The 22,759-nt window shown below is 40.7% G+C and overlaps 2 protein-coding genes across 5 annotated transcripts; one reads left to right on the top strand and one right to left on the bottom strand.

Annotated features, from left to right (window-relative positions):
* Positions 1-66: 66 nt before the first annotated feature.
* phka2 (phosphorylase kinase, alpha 2 (liver)) lies at positions 67-16,804 on the top strand. Of its 3 annotated transcripts, none has more exons than XM_016675376.1 (32): positions 67-551; positions 2,953-3,111; positions 3,499-3,546; positions 4,336-4,504; positions 4,596-4,678; positions 5,277-5,357; positions 5,437-5,535; positions 5,623-5,769; positions 5,856-5,909; positions 6,078-6,200; positions 6,626-6,721; positions 6,845-6,952; positions 7,120-7,198; positions 7,338-7,472; positions 7,569-7,678; positions 7,813-7,957; positions 8,775-8,853; positions 8,959-9,107; positions 9,192-9,362; positions 9,943-10,088; positions 10,192-10,328; positions 10,447-10,609; positions 11,431-11,510; positions 11,591-11,669; positions 11,755-11,884; positions 11,982-12,083; positions 12,972-13,090; positions 13,174-13,197; positions 13,647-13,700; positions 14,672-15,046; positions 15,132-15,332; positions 15,758-16,804. In XM_016675376.1, the coding sequence occupies exons 1-32, from the start codon at positions 474-476 to the stop codon at positions 15,929-15,931; spliced, it is 3,897 nt and encodes a 1,298-aa protein (XP_016530862.1). In that variant the 5' UTR covers positions 67-473; the 3' UTR covers positions 15,932-16,804. The 3 variants fall into 3 exon arrangements, with proteins under 3 accessions (XP_016530862.1, XP_007560226.1, XP_016530863.1); XM_007560164.2 differs by having other exon boundaries at positions 68-551; positions 9,943-10,061; positions 14,813-15,046; XM_016675377.1 differs by lacking the exon at positions 13,647-13,700 and having other exon boundaries at positions 68-551; positions 14,813-15,046.
* On the bottom strand, positions 16,459-22,686 carry LOC107837102 (uncharacterized). 2 transcript variants are annotated; one of them, XM_016675383.1, is made up of 9 exons: positions 22,194-22,686; positions 21,939-22,112; positions 21,593-21,757; positions 20,636-21,502; positions 18,801-18,923; positions 18,582-18,710; positions 17,962-18,172; positions 17,750-17,866; positions 16,459-17,577 (listed from the first exon to the last, which is right to left on the bottom strand). In XM_016675383.1, coding segments are annotated over exons 1-8 (1,719 nt in total). In that variant the 5' UTR covers positions 22,243-22,686; the 3' UTR covers positions 16,459-17,577; positions 17,750-17,865. The 2 variants fall into 2 exon arrangements, with proteins under 2 accessions (XP_016530869.1, XP_016530868.1); XM_016675382.1 differs by having other exon boundaries at positions 17,750-17,870; positions 17,966-18,172.
* Positions 22,687-22,759: the final 73 nt, after the last annotated feature.

The raw sequence follows: 22,759 nt of genomic DNA, 5'->3' as shown, positions 1-22,759 counted from the left end.
CAGGCTTTTATTATCATGCTGCTCACATACAACAGCATCAACAGCATAGGAGTCTGGCGCCCTCTGTCGGTAGACTGTGATAAATCCAGAACACAATGTACAGAATGGATGTACAGGCATACGCCGCCTGACTCACTCAGAGTCATCCACAAGCTCTGACACTCCAAAGCAACAACTTTTTCCCGCGACAGCTGAATTCCTGGACGTGAATACGGACAGTAAACCCGGAGTTAGGAGCTATTTATTAGTCGTCTGGATGCTACAATGCTAGCCAGCTTTTTAGCAGCTTGAGTAGCCTCTGCGGAGGTCAAACAGGCTCTGCAGGACATGAAAGATGGGGTGGTTGCGTAGAAACTTAGCTTAGTCACGAAGCTAAATTTAACTTTCTTTTATCCTATTTAACGGTGAGATAAAAAAAAAATGGTGAAGCCTTAGGAGTCTACGGAAAACACTTTGCGCAGTTATCCGTGAGGATGAGGAGCCGCAGTAATTCAGGAGTGAGGCTGGACGGATATGCCAGGCTGGTCCAGGAGACTATCCTGTGTCATCAGGTGGGTTCAGACACATGTAGTTGTCCAGTGAAGGAAATCATTTCAATGAAATACTGGAAAACTGCAGTATTTCATTAATGCAAAACAAAATGACTGCAGTGATTTCCAACTTTCCTTAATAACCCGTGAATCCCCAGGCTGACTCTTTAATCCACTTGTTGTATGCTTAATGTTGGGTAACCAGGCTGGACTAGTTTATAAATATCTGAACGCAAGTTGAAGTTTGTAATGGTAACATCGGTTATTACATTTTACAACTGTGATGATTAATGTCAAAAAGTACATTTTTATGAAGCAAATTATCTAAATGAATTCTGTCCTCTTCTTTTTTCCTGTTCTTGGACTATTTCTGTACTACATATTTCTGTGAAAAACAGAAAAATTGAAAATATATTTTTTCTTAGATTTTTAAATTCATCAATACAAAATCAACCCAGCACATTATTTGCTTTTGCTTAGCACCTGAAAGAAAAATTGGAAGTGGTAGAATTACAGTCAATAAGTCCAAAATGTAACAAATCCTGGGAGTGAGTATCAACCAGTGCACACCTGATTGGTGCATTTCTGCAGCACGCCTTTTTATTTTTTGTTAACCTAAATACAAATATAAACATGAATAATTGACAACATTCACAATGCACTTTTGATGAACTTCTAAGTAAAATGCATAACCTCAAAATGTAGTAGAGTAAAAACAACAAAACAACACTAACAAGACCCTAAGAAAACAATATCCTTAAAAAAAACAAGGCAAACTCTTGCGAATGTTGGCAGATAATATATTTTCCAACTTTATGCTTGACGCTCTTCTGGTTGGCTGTTTGAAATGGTTCTCTCATTTTCTGCCTTTGTAACCAAATATTCCCCCTGCTCCGTGCAGGAATACTGTAGATATGTAGATGTTTTGCTGCCTGTAAAGGCTAAAGTTCGTCCACAGCAGCTGCACAGAGAAATAAACAACATGGGAACAAAGTTCAGTTCTGGGAATCAGCTGAGGCCTGGGAAGCGATGCACCTTTATCTAACTAACAGCTCCTGAGTTCACACTGACACGGTCAAAAACTGGCGGAGTGAAACTGGGACCCTGAGGGTCCACGGCTGACAGAAAACAGGGTCGACTTCCCATGCTCTGTTATACATTGCATAACAAGGTGTTAGCTTAAAAACAGGTTGGCCTGAAGCTACTGTGTGTAAACTAGTGTGTTATTGTATTCAAGGTGAAAGGCACTGTGCATTCTCCTATATTAAAGGGACACTTCGTTTGTCTTTTATTGATGTTCAGTTATGCTATCTGTTAATGAGAATAAAAGACAGACTTAGCTGTAAATTAGGAAGAACAGTTTAGCATACTCGTGCAGAAAGTGGCCAGTAAGAAGAAGATTATTGGGTGAATATTTACAAATCATTAACATTTTATCTATTTTCTAAATATATTTAATTAGGTTTGAGGGTTAGCTAAGTACAGTTTAGTTTGAAGTAGAAAAAAATGAAAATAACTTTTATAACATTTTCAGCTGCTAATTTTTCACTTTAATGCCTATTTTCAGACTTTTCCTTACTTTTGCGTCTCTTTATCTCTGTTTTCCTTGAAAGTACTTGTATTTAGGCAGAAGTTGAGATTGTGTGTACTCTTGCCATCTGCAGCAGATGGATCAATAACTGATTTAATCACTCTCATGAAAAAATATCAACTAAAAACAAAAGATAAGGAAGGATTTTGAAACAGAAAAGTTATGAGGCAGTGTTTTCTGAAGCAGCTAGTGCCGACTGTAGTGGTGTCATTTTTAGCTGGAAATGTTGACAGTGTTGACTCGGCCTTGTTGTTGGTCTCTTGTCATGTTTGTATGTAATCGCTTTGTGTTTGTGTGTGCGTGCATTGTTGCTCTGTTGGGGGAAAAAAAGGAACTTGTGTCTATACTAGAAAATGAAGGAAAAGTACAGGCTGAAGTGTTTTACAGATCTGGATAAGTACGAGAAAAAGAAAATACTGGATGAAAAATAGCTGCATTCCATTAATCCATCAATGGTTCTTTGGTCCTTCCTTCATTCCTTTGTTTGTGTGTTCACTTCCTCACTTGTTTCTTTTTTCCTTCCTTATGTCTTTCCTTCCTTCCTTCTTTACTTCTTTACATCTTCACTTCTTTCTTTCCTTCCTGAGTTTTCTAAAATATCCACCATAAAACTCATTTTGAGTGAACTTTTGTGTTTAATTGGCTTAAAACAATAGAAATTTCACAGTAATAAGGAATATCTTAAGGATGACTTGGAATTATTTAAAAAAATGTAAATTAAATAATATATCAGTGTGGAAATGAAACAGCTGTAACCTTGTATATTTTCCACGTATAATTGCTCACATTCAGCGTACTTGTTGGCTGCATGCTGGACTCTTCCTCCCTCAGAACCCAGTGACTGGACTTCTCCCTGCCAGCATCCAGAAGAAGGATGCCTGGGTGAGGGATAACGTGTACAGCGTCCTGGCTGTGTGGGGGCTGGGCATGGCTTATCGCAAGAACGCCGACCGCGATGAAGACAAAGCCAAAGCCTACGAACTGGAGCAGGTACACCAAAAGAAAAGGCCTTTTCACGGAGAGTGATAGAGTCTGAAACAGCAAACACTAGAAAAATGGTGGATCTTGCATTTTCATTTGAACTAAATTCATTTAATAAAAAATGACAACAACAACAACAAAAAAATGCACATCGTGCTGAATAGCTTACAAATCTTACAACAAGGTTATTAAAAATCTGGTGCATAAAGTTTCAAATTATAAGGCAGAATTACTATTTTTTTTCTTTAAGAAGAAAATCATTTCTTGCTCATTAAGTAGCAGGACATTTAATGAGAGCTTTACGCTTATCTTTCTTTAACGCTTAGATTAGATAAAATGTAAAAGTGTTAAAGCTTTACAGTTGTATCTGTTTGTACTTATCTTGTTATTTGGCAGAGTGTGGTGAAGCTGATGCAGGGCCTGCTGCAGTGCATGACGAGACAGGTAAGACGCTGCAGCTCCGTATGTTATTATATTTGGTGGTGGAAGGATCTTCACTAGTCGGCATCCTGGTGCCATTTTACATTTCTTTGCAAAAAAAATTTTTTTCCTTCATAAATTGTAAATTATAAACATGTTTTAAAAAATTATACCCCCTTTACATCATTTTACTATCATTTGAGAGATGTCTGTTTCATTTCTGATCAACAAGCTTCTCCTGGCTGAAAATTATTTTAAATCTAAATCTACCAGGGATATGATTAATTCTGGACTTAACTGTGCAGTGAGGCCAAAATATTGCCGAAAGAAAGTGCATCATAAAGTTTGTTATGTGATTTGTTTGCTAACCGCATGATGAAACAAGTATTACGTTTTTTTTTTCATTTGGCCTTTTATATCAATTTAAAATCTATGTTGAAAATGTTTTAATATAGGAGGTTATCAAAAAAATCAAATCCTTTACTCTCAAGCAGAAAGAGGACTTGCTTTAAGCATCAGGTTTGACTGGTTTGACGGAAACTCTCTCCATCAAACCTGCTTCCAGAGTCTCCATGGTAACCACTTTGGTTACTGTAGATGCTCTTTCAAGACACATTGGCTTCATGGTTGCTTCTCTACTTGGTCATTTTAAAAGAAGGATATTTACAGACCCAAAAAATAGTTTAAAAAAAAATCATCAAGTGTGGAAATGGAAAATCAAATTTCTTTCATTTTCCTTTGGGTTTCTTTGGTTGTGATGGTCCTGTTAGGTTTCACTTAGCCCCCCACCTAGCTTATGTTATGTGTTTTCAGGTGGACAAGGTGGAGAAATTTAAACACACCCAGAGTACAAAGGATTGCTTGCATGCCAAATACAACACAGCCACCTGCAGCACAGTGGTCAGGGACGACCAGTGGGGCCATCTGCAGGTGGACGCCACCTCCATTTACCTGCTAATGCTGGCGCAGATGACAGCCTCAGGTGGATCTCATACCGATTAAAGCATTTCCTGCATAAGTCATCAAGGGAACACAGTTTTAGTTTAATTCATTTTCTTTGTTTTGTCACGCAGGTCTCCAAATAATCTCCAACCTTGATGAAGTAGCTTTTATCCAGAACTTAGTTTTCTACATTGAGGCAGCTTACAAAGTGGCGGTAAGCATCAGATTCAAATTAGGAGGGGAAATTAAAGCGGGAGAGAGAAAAAAGGGTGTCTTCAATCAGAGGCTTCTTCTGATTGGGTGTAATACAGACCGCTACAGGAGATCTTTCCTGTCCACATCCATCACCATCTACAATAACTAGTTAAATGAGTTACATCATTTCATTTCCCTTTGGAAAATTCAATTTTGGATTGAATTTGAATAAGTTAACATGAAAGCAGTCCTGATATCTTTTGTCTATCAGGAGCAATTTAATCATTACTCCTCAGACTTTTATTTGGTTTTGTCACTCAGTTCTGACCATGGGCAGGATTATTTGTTTGCTTCTTTAGCCACTTAATCGTGAGTTATAAATGATTCAGGTATAAAACGGCTCAAGACCACTTCCAAGGATTGCTGACATCCTTTGTTTTTTGGAAACTTAATTTAGTTAAATAAGATCTGACTCGAGACTTTGGCTCAGCATTGTTTGAAGCTTCTTAAAAAAGAGAGAATAGCAGCATTTTATCATTTTTATCCACCACATGCTTAATAATCAGGATAAAACATGTTACACAGCAAGTGTTGTAGTGAGTATCTGATTCCTGCAGGATTATGGGATGTGGGAGCGAGGTGATAAGACCAACCAGGGCATCCCCGAGCTCAACGGCAGCTCTGTAGGAATGGCCAAGGTACAGGAGCGCCATTTTCTCCTTCCACTGTCTTTAAGCGATCCGGTGCCAGTATTTACAGTCGGGCTGATGTTTTCAGGCAGCTCTGGAGGCCATCGACGAGCTGGATCTGTTCGGGGCTCACGGAGGGCCGAAGTCGGTCATTCACGTTCTACCAGACGAGGTGGAGCACTGTCAGGTACCGCCGAGTTCACTTCCAGACATCCCAGCGGCAGCTCGGACCTTCGTTCAAGCCCTCAGCGTGTCTGCGTGTGTTTTCCCTCAGGCCATCCTCTGCTCCATGCTACCAAGAGCCTCAACTTCCAAGGAGATAGATGCCGGCCTTCTGTCCGTTATTTCATTCCCTGCTTTTGCCGTGGAGGATGCCGACCTGGTGGCCATCACCAAGTCGGAAATCATCAGCAAGCTGCAGGTGCAAGTCCAAGCAGAGGCAAATGAAACGCGTGCCCTGTCTTCGTGGAGTCAGGCTGAACTTTCCACTGTCTGGTTTAATTTCAGGGTCGCTATGGCTGCTGCCGCTTCATCAGGGATGGATATCACTGTCCTAAAGAGGTTTCACATTCTCTCTGCGAAATATCTAAACTCTTTAATTGACAGGGTGCATATTGGTATATAAAAAAAGCCATAAGAAGAAATATTTTTTAACATTAAGTCCATTCTTGTTGTATAAAGAGTCTGCATTGGATGGAAAAATCAAGATTCTGGTCATTGTGTTACTAGGATCCATCTCGGCTACACTACGATCCTGCAGAGCTCAAGCTGTTTGAGAACATCGAATGTGAGTGGCCGGTGTTCTGGACGTATCTCATCCTCGACGGCATCTTTACTGGAGATCACGTGCAGGTAGGAAAAACCCCCCAGAAAAACAGGGTCTCTGTCATGGGTAAACTATTTCAAACTCCATGACCATCTGGAAAAAAAACTAAAAAAAGTGCAACTTATAAAGTGGCTTCTAAAAATGCTCAAATCTTTTAGGATTGTTTCTAGTTGTGCCATTTGTGGCTTTGTTAAAAAAAATTAAAAAAAATTGATGTGCTTCACACATACTTTTTTCAGATGTATTAAAGTAAATTAGAAAATTAGAAACTAGAAAACACTACTAGTTTTAGAAACTTAAATAATGCTTTTCCTCAGAACTCTCTCCTTCAATATACAAACATTTTCTTTAGAGTTAAGCGTCTTGCTTCAGAGACACAGTGATGTATTCAGTGTGAATGAGTTCAAATGGTGCTGCTGTGTTACTAAATAACTACACGCTTTGCACACAGGTGCAGGAGTACCGGGAGGCCCTGGAAGGCGTTTTAATCAGAGGGAAAAATGGCATCAAACTCCTGCCTGAACTTTACGCTGTACCACTTGATAAGGTATCTATTTTTTTTTTTTTTTACAAAGAGACGTCATTAAAAAGCTTTGTCACTGTTTGTTCAATTCCAGCTCCACTTGCTGGAGAAGTTTATTGACAACTAATCTTTTTGTTTCTACTGCAGGTGGAGGAGGAATACGGCAATCCTCACTCTGTGGACAGGATGGCCATGGGACAGCTTCCACACATGTGGGGACAATCCCTCTACATTGTGGGATGTCTTCTGGCTGAGGTAATGGCTGACAAGATATAATAAATCACTTTTATATGATGTTTTGCAAGTGTTTGTTGCAAATTCTAAAAGGACAAAAAAAAATAAACAAATCAAATCAGTTCTCCTAAATATAAACGTACAGGAAGTCTACTTTTTTTCAATTTTATTTATTTTTTCCTTGGAAGGGCTTTCTTGCACCAGGAGAGATAGACCCTCTCAACAGGAGATTCTCTACAAACTTCAAACCTGACGTTGTGGTACAAGGTTGGTAATTAGTAAATTACCTGCTCTGGGATATGTATTTATTTACATATTTCGAAACAAAACCGGATGGTTCAAAGAGAGTTGACTACGCACGATATCAAAAATATCAAAAACCTGTTTATCTTGTGGTTTGCTGTAGTCTGTGTGCTAGCAGAGTCAGAGAAGATCAAGGAGTTGCTAAGAGATGCCGGCGTTACGGTGCAGACCATATCAGAGGTCATGCCTATAAGAGTCATGCCTGCTCGCATCCTGAGCCACATCTATGTCAGGCTGGGTAATCACACACTTTGTTTTTCTTAAACTTTGAGATCTGCGCGTGCCTATGTGTGTGTGTGTGGAACAAAAGCAACAAGTGGTGTCTTTTCCTCAGGAAACTGCAGGAAGCTGAATTTGAGCGGAAGGCCGTACAGACACATCGGAGTTCTGGGAACGTCCAAGTTCTACGAGATCAGGAATCGTTCCTACATCTTCACCCCTCAGGTGAAACGGCATCTGGCTGGGAAGACGACACGTGTCTGTGACCGCAACAGAAAATCTCAGATGAAAAGGATAGAAATGATGATAGTAATATTTTGAATTCTTTGTGTTTCTTCTTTTCGGTCTCCACTGATCAGTTTTTAGATCACCATCATTTCTACCTGGCGCTGGACAACCAGATGATTGTTGAGATGTTACGAACCGAGCTGGCCTATCTGTCGTCGTGCTGGAGGATGACGGGACGTCCCACGCTCACCTTCCCTATCACCCGCAGCATGCTGGGTATGAATTCTCTACAGCCAAAACTGGAGAAAACTACACTTCCTACATGTTGTACTGCTTCTTTTGTCCTCATTTATAGCAAGAACAAGTCATTTTTGTGTTGCAGATAGTGAGTAATAGAGTTTTATCGTTCCAAATCCCAGACTATGTGCGAGTTTTTGCACAAATTAAAGACAAAAAAACAATGTTTGTGCACGATTGATGTAGGATTCGTATAGGTTAGAAGATCATGACTTCTTCTTGTTGTTTTAATGTAACTTTATGGACTGGATCAATGAAACCTGTTATTGATCTTTTTTTATTTTACTGGTGTTGATTTCTAAATTGGCCTGATGAAGTCATCTCATTTTAAAATTAAATTAAATCACTTGTTAAAAGTAAAAGTTTATTTTATGCCAGTCTTGTTGATTTCATTTTATCTGTTTTTACAGAAGCTGGAAAAGTATTTGCGACGTTACACATTTCTTTTATTCTTTAGTTTATGTTTTATCTATCTGATCGTCAAACATATTTTTAGTATCAGGCAAATATAATCTTAGTAAATACCAAAAGCAGTTTTCAATTTTTTTTAATGATGGTTCCACATTGTTTGGAAAGTAGCATTCAGTATCACTAGCTACTCCAAGGAGTGGAGACGTAGTTAGTTCTCTTAATACATAAAATCATAATTTAAGAACTGTGGTTATTTTTGTCTAATGGTAAAATTTGTTTGGAGATTGGAAATATTTAAAGGGACAACGGGGTGAATCTCACAGAAGTGTGTAAAGTGAAATTATGCCGCAAAGTAATTTCAGTTCACTTTACTTTTCCCAACCAGTCGAGGATGGAGAAGCAATAGATCCGTGTATCTTATCCACGCTCAGGAAGCTGGAGGATGGCTATTTTGCCGGAGCGAGGTTTGTTTTCTCCCATATGCAGTACTGAAACCACACACACAGACGTTCATGTAATTAGAACAGCTCCTTCTATGTGTGAGAGCTTTGGTGTGTGTGGCACCACAGAGTGCAGATGTCAGATCTGTCCAGCGTCCAGACTACGTCGTTCTACACCCGCCTCACCTTCCTGGACGAAGAGGCTGACGACAGTTTATTTGACGACGTAGACGACGAAGATAACGACGAATACAGAGCTGAATATAACACACCTGATCGTAAGTTAGCGACGCTGCATTTCCACCATCACACTTTAATTTGTCTTATTAAATATTAACTGGAAGCATTTTTTTTTTAAACAGTGGGCTCCAAGGACACATTTGACCAGTACATCACACAGCTCCTTCACAGCACTGCCACCAAGTCATATCTACCTCCCATCCAGAGGGGGCAGCACCACATCTTCAGCCCTGAGCACACCACCAGGGACATCCTGTCCTTTATGGCTCAGGTCCAAGGCTTGAAAATGCCCAGTGAGTTCAGAATAGAGCGGAAATGTCCTTTACTTTCCCACAACGGAGACGTTTCTGTGCAACAGCAGCAAAGTGACTGACAATAACAGCAAATAGACTCACACAAACATATAAAATAAATAAATAACAACAGAATAAAGAATAAAATACTGTACTGTAAAGGCAACATTTTCTTCAGTCCGAGGAACTTAGTTGGTGAATTAGAAGAAATTTACAAAATGTGCAAGTCTATTTGAGCATTAGATGTCAGAATATTTACAATTGTCAACAATAAAAAAAGTATTCAACAATAATCTACTTTATTATTGATCAAGTAGACACAGTAAATGTTTTCAAAACCCATAATAACATTCAGGAGTTTAGCTTAAAGTTTTCTCAGTAATGAAAAAAAAAATCTAAGATGCAAAACAGTTAAAAACTTTGCAGGTTGGTGGTTATTCTGATTTGATAGTTGTTACTGTGGTATTTTTTTTGTGGTTGCAGCTTTAATTAGCAGGATGAAAAACAATGATATGGCACTGCGAAGGTGCAAGCATTCTGGAAACACCATTCTGTTTTATTGTGCATATTTGCATTTCAGAGACTTCAATGTATCTTCCTGTGACTCCAATCACAAACAAGCATCGGAGATCCCTGAACCTCCTTGAAGTTCCTCATCCTCAGCCTGGCCCACAGGCAAAGCAGCCGGAGCAGCCCAAGGCATGCTCAGCACATGTGTTTAGCAGTGTGTGTGTGTGTGTGTGTGTGTGTGTGTGTGTGTGTGTGTGTGTGTGTGTGTGTCCATTCCTGCTGTGATGGTGGAAGATTAACACTCATGTTCTTTCTGAAGCTCTGCAGTATTTCTGAGCTACATCTGCCAAGAGACTCTCAGGGCAACACCGACTTTGCAGCGCTGGTGAATCAGATAAAGGAGTGTCCGACTTTGCAGGACCAGGCTGACATTCTCTACATACTCTACGTTATGAAGTACACAAAGATATGACAACAACACTCTGCATATAGCTTACATACTTAAAATGATCCTCGTAATTTCCTGCTCTGTGACTTTTTTTTTTGTTTTTGTTGTTGTTATTTTCTGACAAAGAGGAGCGGAGTGGGTGGTGGAGCTGTCAGGACCTGGACAGGGCGGCGTCAGCGTCCGCTCGCTGCTCGAGGAGCTGTATGTGCAGGCCGGGGCCTGCAAAGAGTGGGGGCTCATTAGGTACATCTCTGGAATACTACGCAAGAGAGTGGAGGTCCTCGCCGAGGTCAGTGAGAAGTCCGGGTTATTTTTATGGCAACAGTCAATCAAATCACATAGAAACTTTAAAGTTCCAAATGAGTCTTAAAAAGTAGAGAAAAGTACAGAAAATGGTCTGTGCAGAAATGTCTGGATAAGTGTGCGAAATGTGTTTTTAAAGGCAGTGATGTTGTCTGACTCTTTTCTGATGTGTTTTTGTTAAAACACATTAGATGATGAAGGTGATGATGATGTCACCTTCAGCATGATGCACCTTATCAAACATTGAATCGACTAGTTTTAGGCATCAGTACCTTTGTTTTTGAGGATTATCCCAAATATCTTAGATCTCAGATCAAAAATTAGATTCCCAATTAGTACAATACATCAATTCATCTCCCATTAAAATCAGCAATTAGTCAATGAGGAAACCCCGGAGCAGTGAAGTAAACACAGACAAGCTCCAAGCCAAAATGTGATACAGTTCTCAGTCTGAATTTAGGTTTATTTATTTTAAATTTATTGATATTCCAGCAATGAAACACAATGACTACTATTGACAAAACTGTGCATAGTGATAAGATCAAATAATTTGTGATTGGCTCTTTTTTTAAATCACATTCCAGCTCTAACACTCAACTATTAGACAAAAAAATATAATTTGAAGTCATTTAACTTTTATTGCTTCCAGTTTCATCTTGCAGTCTGACGTTTTATAGCATTAATAACCGGTTTGAGGACAGCAAGGTTCACTGTGAGGTTCACTGTGATTCGCTTGTGAGAATTGTTGCCTTGCACGTGGCGGGCTATTTTAATCACTTTGTTCCCTTTTTTGTGTGTTTCTCTCAGGCCTGCACAGATCTGATTTCTCATCACAAGCAGCTGACTGTCGGTCTTCCTCCTGAACCAAGAGAAAGAGTGATCACCATGTAAGATGTTCATGAGTTGCAAAGCTTTTTCTCCTTCACTAAAGCCTTTACCAGCAACACGAATGCCCTGTTTTCCCCAGGCCACTTCCCCCGGAGGAGTTAAACACTCTGATATATGAAGCCAGTGGTCAGGATATCAGCATAGCTGTTCTCACACAGGTAACGCTGTCACATTTTAAACCTCTGCCAGGATCGTAAAGGATGCTCTCTTTCCGCCTGTGACTCGTTTGTGTTTCTGTTAAAGGAAATCATGGTTTATTTAGCCATGTACGTTCGCTCCCAGCCCGCTCTTTTCGGCGACATGCTCCGCCTCAGGATTGGACTCATCATGCAAGTGATGGCCACTGAACTGGCCCGCAGCCTGCACTGTTCAGGTGTGGGGGAGGGAGGGGAGGAGTCAGAAACATACACGTGAACAGATTGACACACGTGGGGGAAGCAAACTGTGAATGCCTTGCAATGGTTTTGTAGGAGAGGAGGCGTCTGAGAGTTTGATGAGTCTGAGTCCGTTCGATATGAAGAACCTGCTGCATCACATCCTCAGTGGCAAAGAGTTTGGGGTTGAGAGAAGCAGTGAGTTTTTACCTCTCATTTTTTCTTTAGCTATAATCAAATTATGTTAGTTTTTTCCACTTTCTCTCCATTGAAAGACTTGATGCTGTAAGGAGTGATTTCAGTCTGCATCTCTGCATTGAGGTGAATCAAATCTGCTCGTATTGTTTGTATTACATCAATAAGGCCTTGTTGCATAAATCAAACTAGTGAAATTTTAGATGTTACATGATTAGTTGAGTTGGTGAATAAAAAAAAAGACACTAACTTAAAGCCGTAAAATTTAAGTATTCACAAGCTGCTCAGCAAACCTTTTTCTGCTTGTACTCAGCCATCTCCTCTGATTGATTCTGATTATTGAAAATGTAGAAGTGCTTTGAATCATATGAACATAAGCAGTTTTGGAGTATGGAATAATCTAATTTATCCTCATTAAGGATAACCCAATGTTTCTTAGAGATTATTTAATCAGGGAAATGTTGAAGCTCTGTTGTATTTTAGATAATTTCATTATATTTCTCCTGCTAATTGATTTAGGTAAATAATTCAGTCAGTCAGATAAGGAGTCTTACAGACCAAAATGAACTGACTGACCCGACTCAGGGCCAATATCTGGGGTAAAAGATACAAAAAAAAGAAACTGAACTCTGACAAACAATAATTTTGAGATGATACATGAAGAATCAAACGGGGCAATTTAGCTTCATAAACCAGGAATAAAGTAGAAACAAACTTTACAAAACATTAAACATGATGCCGAGCTGATGTGTGGAAGTTTTCTGAATTGGTTTAGTTTGCAGGTGTTTTTATATATTTTGTTGTCACAGTGGTTCTGACCACAGAATAATATCAAGATCATATTTAGAGTGAACTATATTTTCATCCCTTTGTTGTTTGCGTGTTTTGCAGTGCGTCCAATCCAGTCCACAGCCACCAGTCCTGCGATCTCCATTCATGAACTGGGCCACACAGGAGCCACAAAGACTGAACGCACAGGGATTCACAAGTTAAAGAGCGAAATAAAACATGTGAGTGAGAAAAAAGATTGTTTGTCTGTCTCTCTCTCTCTTCCTCTCTCTCTGTTTAACATTGTTCTTGCTTTTAATTGCAGCTGGATGGCTCTCGACCTCTCAGTGTGGGTTATCTTTGATAATTTATAGCATGTGTTTCTAACCTCAATCTAAAGTGAAAAAATCAAGCCGCCGGTTCAATTCTGCCCACCAATCACTCGCTGCCTGTTAACATTTTGTGTACTACAGTGGCCTCCATAGCTGGAGTGACTCTCCTCGTGACGAATTAGCAGGAAAATATTGCCATGCAACATGCTATGCATCCATCTGCAGTGTTTTTGTTTTGTTTTGTTGTCGTTGTTGAAGACCAGCACATATAAATGTCTGCAACTTTACAATCTCTTTAACCAACTTAACCCATGATTGCTTAAGCTGCTTTGGGGTCGTCTGCCCTTGTATCTCTTCTTCTTTTAGCGTGTCTTTTTTTGTGTCTATGCTTTACCATGTATAAGTATGCATCATGATATTCATGCGAACCATTTCAATCTGCCCTCTGTCCATGTTCCACGTGTAGATCTTCAGTGGAGGTCTTTCCTTGAGTAGCAATGTAACTTCCCCTCGCTCCACGGTAAACCATTTCATTTCAACTGCTTCACACTGGCTTGCTTCATCCCTCTCAGGGTCATAATGTAGTATGCAACATATACCTGATGATTTCATCCTTAATTTAGACACCTCCTCTGTGTGACTTGCCCACAGTAAAGGTTGAGAATGGCATTATGTCAAGTTGTCGTGGGCTAGTGGTAACATGTTTTATTGAAATAACACTGCAAAAACACAAAATCTGACCGAGCTTTTTGTCTAGGTTCTAGTAGAAACATCTTGGCACATTTGAAATTTGACAAAATTAATTTACAGGTAACTTTTTACCAAGATATAGGAGCTTGCTTTAAGTCAGTAATTCCTTAATATTGATTTAAAACAAGTAGTAGATCCACTGGCTGATTGTTTCACTTATATTATGGGACAAATGTACTGTTATAGTGGTACTAGTACTTTTCCATCAATATGAAGAAATTATTTACTTAAAACAAGCCCTTAGTTGGTAAGGAAACAAAAAAGACAGTTTGTAAGAATCAAAGTTTTAAAGACAAATATAAAATGTAAAAGTCGAAAGGCACATGCTCCTTCAAGAGCACTTCTTAAATATTTGAACAAACTAAAGAATACAAATTATTAATGGGCATCAGATTGATCTGTGCACCATAATAAAAGTGCAAAACCTCTAGGTGAACTTGTATGTACATCTATGTTAAAGTGGCAGCTCCTGTTTATTTTGCTTATTAATCAGAGACAAAACAATCTGCTGCAGCCACACAAAGGTAACACATTAATGTGTGTAATTTATTTCAGCTTGTGCGTACGCAATTATTTACAAAACTAGAACTTGTGATAATGCCAGTCCTGACACATTTTTTTTAAGTGACCCATTTTGCATGAGTGACTGCATGGACTGTTGCATAAATTAAAACAACTATTTGTGTGAGACAGAGAATACAACAAACCTGTGTGTGTGCTACTAATCTCTTTATTACACAGAGCCTATCTCCACCAATCACAAACGGGTCAAGGAGCTCTGACATTAACCCAGTGTTGTGGGAAAAACTGCAGTTGCTTCTGACTTGTTTAATGGGCTCAAATAAGCTTGACAGTAAGAACAGTGGTGTGCTGGTCCTGCAGCGTTGCAGCAGCCCCTCCACCCCCAGTGGAATGCTGTCCCCAGTGGGACATGGCCCCGGAGACGGGCAGCTGCACTGGGAGGAGAGGCAGGGCCAGTGGCTGAGGAGACGGCGGCTGGATGGAGCAATCAACAGGGTGCCGATGGGTTTCTACCAGAAAGTCTGGAAGATCCTGCAGAAGTGCCACGGCCTGTCCATTGACGGATACGTGCTGCCCTCGTCCACCACAAGAGAGGTAGCATGCTACTGCCAGCTCTGGAGTTTGGGGCTTGGTGTGGGTTCATGTCCATGGATGTGTGACTTGAAGTCTTCTTGTGCAGATGACAGCAGGAGAGATCAAGTTTGCAGTGCAAGTGGAGTCTGTCCTGAACCACGTCCCACAGCCGGAGTACAGGCAGCTGCTGGTGGAGACTGTGATGGTTCTGGGTCTGGTGGCTGATGTGGACGTGGACAGCATCGGTGGAATTATCCATGTGGAGCGCATTCTGCATTTGGCCAACGATCTATTCCTAAATGACCAGGTACGGCTCACGGGGCAAATGGAAAACCGTTGGACAGCTTAGAAATTTCTTCTGTTTTTGCTTTTTGTCACGTAAATGTTCCAGTTTACCAAATATGTTTAATATCAGGCAAAGATAACGACTTTCAGTGAAAGAGTATCAGTCTTGAAAGGGTTACAGAACCATTTCTTAGGCTTTGGGACTGCAGTGTACCAGTTTTTTTTTCCACAAATAGAAACAGTGTTCAGTTTTTTTTTCAGGTTATGTTTGATAATAAAATTTAGTTGATGTGTGGATTACCTGAAAAAGTAAAAGAAACAAAAAGTGAACTCGACTATTTGGGAGGGGAATTGCTTTTCACAGTCCTGTACTAAAGAGAGATTATGAAAAATTACAAACGCTTGCGGGTTCACCTTAGCTTAATCCATCTAATTTCAAATCTCCAGAAATCGCTCAGCGCCAGTGATTATTTCCTGGAGAAGGACCCAGCTACGGGAATTTGCAACTTCTTCTACGACAGCGCCCCTAGTGGCAGCTACGGCACCATGACTTATCTCTCCAAGGCGGTCGTCACTTACGTCCAAGACTTCCTGCCAAGTTCCAGCTGCCTGATGCAGTGAAGACACCTACTCCAGGCAGCTGAATAAAGCCTGTCTGGTAGCAGAAGGGTTAAGCAGAGCTTCTAATTTGTAACTCGTGTGGATTTTGTTGGTGTTAATTATTCAGTAAGCGGTAGCTCTGGTGTACTGATGCAGCATCGCAGCGTTGGCAGCTCACAAATTATCCTTGTTTGTCTGCATTGGGATAGCTGTTCAAATATATGTGTACATTTTAAGCTATTTAAATTACACATTTGTAACAGGGCAAGCACACGTGTCTGGTTTTAGGTCATATTATAATTTATTTAAATCCTTTTAATTTAAGTGGAAACTTTAGACTACTGAACTGATTTGCAATTCCTCATAAAATACTGTGATCATTGTCCAAACTACTAATTTCCCCCAAATCAATCATTTATTTCCATTAATTACTTTTGTTTTATTTATACTTAAGTTTTTGAATTTTACTGTCTTAGTATAAATAAGACCGACTTAGAATGATGGAAATAAATAACTTTGTTTTTTCTTAAAAGAGAACCTTTTTATTAAAAAAAATTGTTTATCGGTGTGTCTGGATATGAATGTCACCCCATATTTATCCAGCATGTTGACCGTTTGTTCATTTGTTTGCAGTGAGAACAACTACTCTTGTGGTATTATTTTCAGGATTAGTCTATTGCTACTCCTTACATAATCCTTTGGATATTTATTTCAAGCAAAAATAAATAATAGTTTTGCTAATGACTGCAGATAGTAACAACTTTCTCATTTGCATTAACAAAACAGCAGACTTGACGTCTGCGCCGACCGCATGCACCTTCAAACTGTGTCCAACAACAGAAAGGTTCAGATCATGGTTCGCTCTTTCTGAAATAAACACTTTTACAACCTGGATTCCTCTCGTTGCCTACGCTCTGATCGTCCTATTCCATACCACCTGCAGTGCGAGGAAAAAGAAAAGGCGAGAAGCTGGCGAGAGGAGAGATGAGTCAGTGCAACGTGAAAAATGACAAGATGAGACGTTTCTCTTTCTGAGGTGTGAAGTTAAAGCTGGTGCAGTAAAAATCACATTAGGAGCAGCGTAGTTACAGCATAGCATATTTATCAATTTTATAAAAAGATGATGTGTTGTCCAATACCGATGTGTGAAAGACTTCAGGAAACCTCCCAGATCCTCACCGCTGTTTGGTGTGGATTCATTCTGTCCGTCTGTGCAGACGGTAAAAGGAGTGAAACTTCAGAACTGTTTTTTAGCCTCTCTAGACTAAAATGGTATTAAGGATATGAATTAGGCTTTCTACAAAAATATAGAATTGAATCATTTTCCAGGTCTGGGTAAGTATTGAACAATAAAAGAGAGAATATTTATCCTGTCCTATTGCCTGAAAAAGTTGAAAGGTTACAGGCAAAACAAAACAACACTTTTATCAATAAGTGTTCAATAAAATATAAAAAATACCAAGTTGTCAGCGTTAAACAAAAGCCTGAAGTCTAGCAGAGGAGATGAAGAGCCTAGCCAGCAGAGGGCGCTGTTGTCTTAAGCAAACATTTCTTCCAGCTGAAGGAAGACATACGATGGGAGGCCGGACACGAACACTTGTAACCTCCTCTTCTGTTCAAACACAAATGAGAGCAGCCTCCGTTCTTCTGGTTGCACTCATTAATATCTGGAGAAGGGAAACGGAAAAAAAATCTCAATGAAACAAACAAAACATTTACTGTGTACCCATGAAGTTACTTCCGTACTAATTCCTGCATCGTTGCAACTCTAGTTGCCTAATTTGTGCAGCGGCAGAAAAGAAGTGATTTAGTTGGTTTTGGCATTGTAACGACGCTAACCTTTGCAGTGTCGCCTGTCTCTGTGCAGTGTGTATCCTCGGGGGCAGATGCAGCGGTGGGAGCCGGGCAGATTGATGCACTGCCATTCACACATATTCTCCAGGCATTCATTTATATCTGCCAACAGAGAAACATAACCCCAGTTTGGAAAAAAAAAAAAAAAAAAAAAAAAAAACTGAACCGACCCACTGAGTGTATCATTTCATCCCTACCAACACACTCCAGCTTCGGATTTTGTCCTGTTGAATTCTCTGGCCGTGTAAGTGGTTTCTTCCTGTATCCAGGTGGACACTGCAAAGCAGCTGTGTCCGTCTCCTGCTAAGATGTAGCCAGAAGAGCAGGAACAACTGTAGGATCCTGGTAAGTTGAGGCACCGCAGCTTGCAGGGTCCAAGTCCGTTATTAGCCGCACATTCATCTATGTCTGGGTTAAATAAGAACATCTAGAACCATTTTGCTTTTTGTCACACTTAAATGTTTCAGACCATCAAACAAAGTTTGACGTTAATCAGAGAGAACCCAAGTAAATTCAAAATAAATTTTTAACATTGATGATTTGATTTATGAAGGGAGCATGCATGCCATATATACTAAAAAGTAAACAAAGTAACTGAATGAAAACATTTATACGCAGAAAGTTGGCCAAATTTCCCCTATAGTGAAGTCAAAGACTGACGGCAATTACAAGGTCAGGTTATTTTAAAAGTAGTTTAATAATCGAAAACACTGAAGTGTGATTTTAAAAAAAAGAAAAACAGAAGGAGTCTGTTTTTCACAGCACTCCACCACAAGGCGCCACAGCTCAGTTTAATATTGAGTAAATGCTTTCCCACCTTGGCAGCGGCCATCTGCACTCAGCCGGCTGAAGCCATCTGGACACGAGCAGAGGAAGCTCCCAGGAGTGTTAACGCAGCCAAACACACAACCTGTGGCCGCTGCCGGCAGCAGGCACTCGTCAATATCTGGAAAGATGTGGAGAAAGACGGTCGTCTGTTTACAAGAGGAAACTCAAACAAACACGAATGTGGAAGGACACGCAGTCATTGGCGCACCGACGCAGGAGGCCTGGTCAGGAGTTGGCTGGTACCCGACGTGACAGCCGCACCTGAAGGAGCCAAATGTGTTGATGCAACTCTGCTGACACCGATGCTGCCCCTCTGCGCACTCGTCCAGATCTGCATTCAGAGGAACGGGTCACATCAACGCTCGGCGCAGAGTTCAAGCATTAATGAAGTATTTACACTCGCATTCTGTCAGTCGATACGCTGGACAAGCTGGTCGCAGCCTCTGAGACAACTACGCAGAAAAAAAAAAAAAAAGACAGGTTGTATTCTAAAACTTCAGTGGTGCATCTCTATGTTGGCCCGCTGTTATGGCCTCTAATGAGCAAACCATAACCCAGATGTTTTCCTGCATCCTGTCCCTCAGACAGGAAACAGAGACACGCGCAGAGGAGAAGAGTCTCTGCTGGAAGATAGGCCAACATTTCTCCAGCCTCGTCTCTGTCCATATTTTGGGGGTTTTTTCCTCTCTTTTTCACAGTGCAGAGGACCAAAATAAACAAATAATAATGACAGGTTGTCAGGGAGCAGGTATGTGTATAAACTACCAGGTGTCTATAAGTGCTGCAGTGATCTCATAAATCTCTCAACTGGGGTATTCTGTGAACTTTGACACACCAAACATCCTAAATGTTCTGTTTTGCAGGAACATGCTTTAGGAAGTACCAGCGAGGAATAAATGCTACTAAACAGTCCTGGCAAAATAATAATAATAATAATAATAATAATAAAACAATCAGGTGTGAAAAACAATATGCTCAAGCTCGACGGGTCTGCCTGTCACCAGGTCTGCAGTGGCACCAGGTTCTGCTTTGTGTCTCATTAGAGTTCTGGTTGTAGTTTGAGGAGTGAGAGCAGAGCTCATTGTTAACTGGACAAGATGTCAACTCTAAAATAAAAGAAGAGGTGACCAGATCACCTGTTGAACAGATTACTAACATGAGGGAAAATTGTCTTTAAGCATGGCGTGAGGTGCAACTCCACAAGAGCCGACAGGACTCATCAACAGCTTAAATCATCAAACTAGTTTGTAAAGTTCACCTCAGGTCTCAATTATTAATACAACAACCCAGAACGTTGTCGGCAGTCTTAGATTTTGCTGCTTAAGTTAACGATTTCATTATGAAAATATCTGCAAGGGACTCGTCTCGAGGCAAGGCTACACAAACTGAGCAGCTTTCTTACACCGTAATCTGCTAATTTTAAACAATCAGTCAAGACGATGAGGTTAAACATTGTGATGGATATGAGAAAAAAAAAGAATCTGCTTGAATGTGACTTTCAAAACTTTTGGTCGTACCAAGACAATTTTCTTTCATTATGAAAAAACTTTGAACCCTAAACATATTGTTATTATTGCTACATAATAAAATACAATGAAAAGGTGGTAATTCTGCCTAAATAGTTGTGAAAAGTATTGAATGTGCATTCAATGAGCTACATTGAAATGAGAGAATAAAAACTGTTGCATTTTACATACTTCTAAATTTGAACTAAAAAACTCACGCTGAATGTTGTAACATAACATTTTAAGATAAAATAAACAACGCAATTAAACGTTGGTAGTACAGCTGGTCTGGATAATTCAGTTCTGCCAAACTAGATAAAAGTCTGTTTGATTAACAGACTGTAAGGTGGAAGAAAAACAATCTTATGAGGAAAACATTTGTAGCTTTATCCAAATTTCCTGCTGAATCATGTGAACTGAACCAAACCTTCTAGAATGATGTCCTCTAAATTAAGAAGACAAATGAGTTGCGCGAGAAAGCAGTCAAGTGATCCAAAAAACAAAACAAAACAAAAAAACAGCAAATCCGACCACCTACCCTGACAGACGGGTGTGACTCCGCTCCAGCCGCCTCCAGGCTGGCAGTAGCTGCTTACGTCTCCACGGGACAGAGAATACCCACTGTAACAGGCGTACTGGATGTAATATTTAAACTCACTGGGGCCTGGGTTCTCTAGATTGTGAAAGTAAAACGTCCCGTGAGGAGGCACAGGTGGGTATGGGCACATAGTTCGAAGATGCACAACTGGCTTTGCGGTGCTGGACTGTGTGAAGTTGTGAAATTCCCTCCAGGAGGATCTCAGGTCAGTTGAGTTGGAGATGTTTGAAAGAAGGGTGACGTCATCCGAAATCTGTGTTTTCGTGCTGGACTGGGTGGAACTGGGACCGGAGGAGGATGAAGCCAAGGAAGAAGTTGTGGACCGGTGAAGATCTCCACCTGCAGGTGCTGCAGTAACTGCGGGCCCAGCTGGTGCGGGTGTGGTTGAAAGACGCGGCTCGTATGCTGATGTTTGATGAGCAGACCGGACAGTGGAAGGAAAATGATCTTCTGAGGAAAACGTTTGTGTGGCTTCATCCAAATTTCTTGCTGAGTCATGTGAAGTCTGTGCCACGGAGCCAAACCTTCTGGTTCCTTGGGTTGTCTCTGTCCCATCGCTGGAAAACTGACCCTGTTCAATGAAGAGGTCGCCTCTTGGGTTTGTTAGATTATATCTCTCACCCTTTAACATTTTGAACGGCGCGTAAGGCAAACGGTCAAATCCGAGGCGCGCTTCTTTGGAAGCCCCGCTACTGACAGCCTTGAAGTGGAGGTGTTGATTTTTTAAAGCCGCAGAAATCTGGAGTTTCTGGAGCGCGTTCAAGTCGTAGAGACTGTTGAGCGAAACTGAGCTCATAATGTCTGCCTCTGAAACAAAAAGACAAATGTCACACGTTTAATAATATAACAACGTGAGGAGGTCTTAGGATAGAAAAACACAGATGTTTCCACCTTCACCTTTGCAGACTGGCTTTGTGCTGTTCCAGGTGTGGCCCTTGCAGTATATCATTAAAGGGCCGTGTAAGCGAAAGCCTCTATTACAGCTGAACTCTGCCCAGGAGCCATCCTCCTTCATCCTGCTAGTCCCGTGGTTGATCGAGCCTGGATGGGAGCAACCTGAACCTGACCAGGGTGGGTATTTTTTTTTAAAAGAAATTAATTTTTCTTTCAATAAAATCTTTAAAAAAATGTCCAAGTTCTGACTACCCTTGTTCTCCCACCAGTACTTTAAATTAAACAGCTAATCTATACAGAGAATAAAATCACTCAATCTTGGAGATTAGGAGAAAATTAAACACGTTACCAACACAAACCGGGAGCTCTCGAGACCAGTGTCCAGACACGCAGCTGTTGGTTTTGTGTCCATGGAGCTTGTATCCCGGATGACAGCGGAAGATCACCATGAGTCCACCATACCGGAAAAATGTCTGTCCGTTGTCCAGATTCTTAAACCTTCTGCAACCTGTGTCTCCAAACACTGAAAGACAGGGTTTCGCCGTCAGTGCCTGAACCCACAGCTTTCCTCAGCACCCAACACAACATCAGCTTCAAGACATACCTGAAACCTGGACCAGAGCCAAAGTGACCAGTGGGACCAGGAGTCCCATCGGAGCTCCTTGTCTGACCGTGCGCTAGGGATAAAACTGTAATCGTCAGTGCTGCAGTGGTGCAGCACCTCTATGAATGTTTGAGCAGGAAAGATGGGAGGAGCAGAGGCAAAAAAAAGAAAAAAGGACTTGGGAGAGTGCAAGTAAGTAGGAAGCCTTTGAAAAAGTCGAGCCCAGAAGAATGAGAATCCCAGAGGAATCAGGGGAAGAAGGGAGCAGGAAGTGAAGCGACGGCACAAATACTAATTACAGATACAGAAGTGACAAAGTCTGTCTTTAAGCAGCCTTGCCTCTTTTTATTGCAGTCAGCTTTGCTACAACAGTTTCTACACTTTTTGCATCTACTTTGTGTTTGCACATGTGTAAAAAAACTGCTGCTTCAAAAAGACTCCAAGCCCATCAGTTTCCCGAGCTGACAAGCATGCCTGGGTCTGTTTAACAGCTTCCCTGGCTTGTAATCACTGAGGTAGAAAACCAGAGTATATGAGCCAATTACCATGCAAGCGCACACCTAAGA

Source organism: Poecilia formosa, unplaced genomic scaffold (genome assembly GCF_000485575.1).
Source record: "Poecilia formosa unplaced genomic scaffold, Poecilia_formosa-5.1.2 Scaffold113, whole genome shotgun sequence".
NCBI classification, from domain to species: Eukaryota; Metazoa; Chordata; class Actinopteri; order Cyprinodontiformes; family Poeciliidae; genus Poecilia; species Poecilia formosa.
This window is presented reverse-complemented; position numbering and strand designations above follow the sequence as displayed.

What these genes read in the sequence shown, in the direction of transcription:
- LOC107837102 (XM_016675382.1), bottom strand. Translation starts at nt 22,242, where the DNA reads ATGGGACTCCTGGTCCCACTGGTCACTTTGGCTCTGGTCCAGGTTTCA. An exon ending in GGCTCTGGTCCAGGTTTCAG is followed by an intron (nt 22,113 to 22,193) that starts GTATGTCTTGAA and finishes CCTGTCTTTCAG; the next exon opens with TGTTTGGAGACACAGGTTGC. An exon ending in AGTCACACCCGTCTGTCAGG is followed by an intron (nt 18,924 to 20,635) that starts GTAGGTGGTCGG and finishes CTCTGAATGCAG; the next exon opens with ATCTGGACGAGTGCGCAGAG.
- phka2 (XM_016675376.1), top strand. Translation starts at nt 474, where the DNA reads ATGAGGAGCCGCAGTAATTCAGGAGTGAGGCTGGACGGATATGCCAGG. An exon ending in GCTCTGTAGGAATGGCCAAG is followed by an intron (nt 5,358 to 5,436) that starts GTACAGGAGCGC and finishes TGATGTTTTCAG; the next exon opens with GCAGCTCTGGAGGCCATCGA. An exon ending in AGAGAAAGAGTGATCACCAT is followed by an intron (nt 11,511 to 11,590) that starts GTAAGATGTTCA and finishes TGTTTTCCCCAG; the next exon opens with GCCACTTCCCCCGGAGGAGT.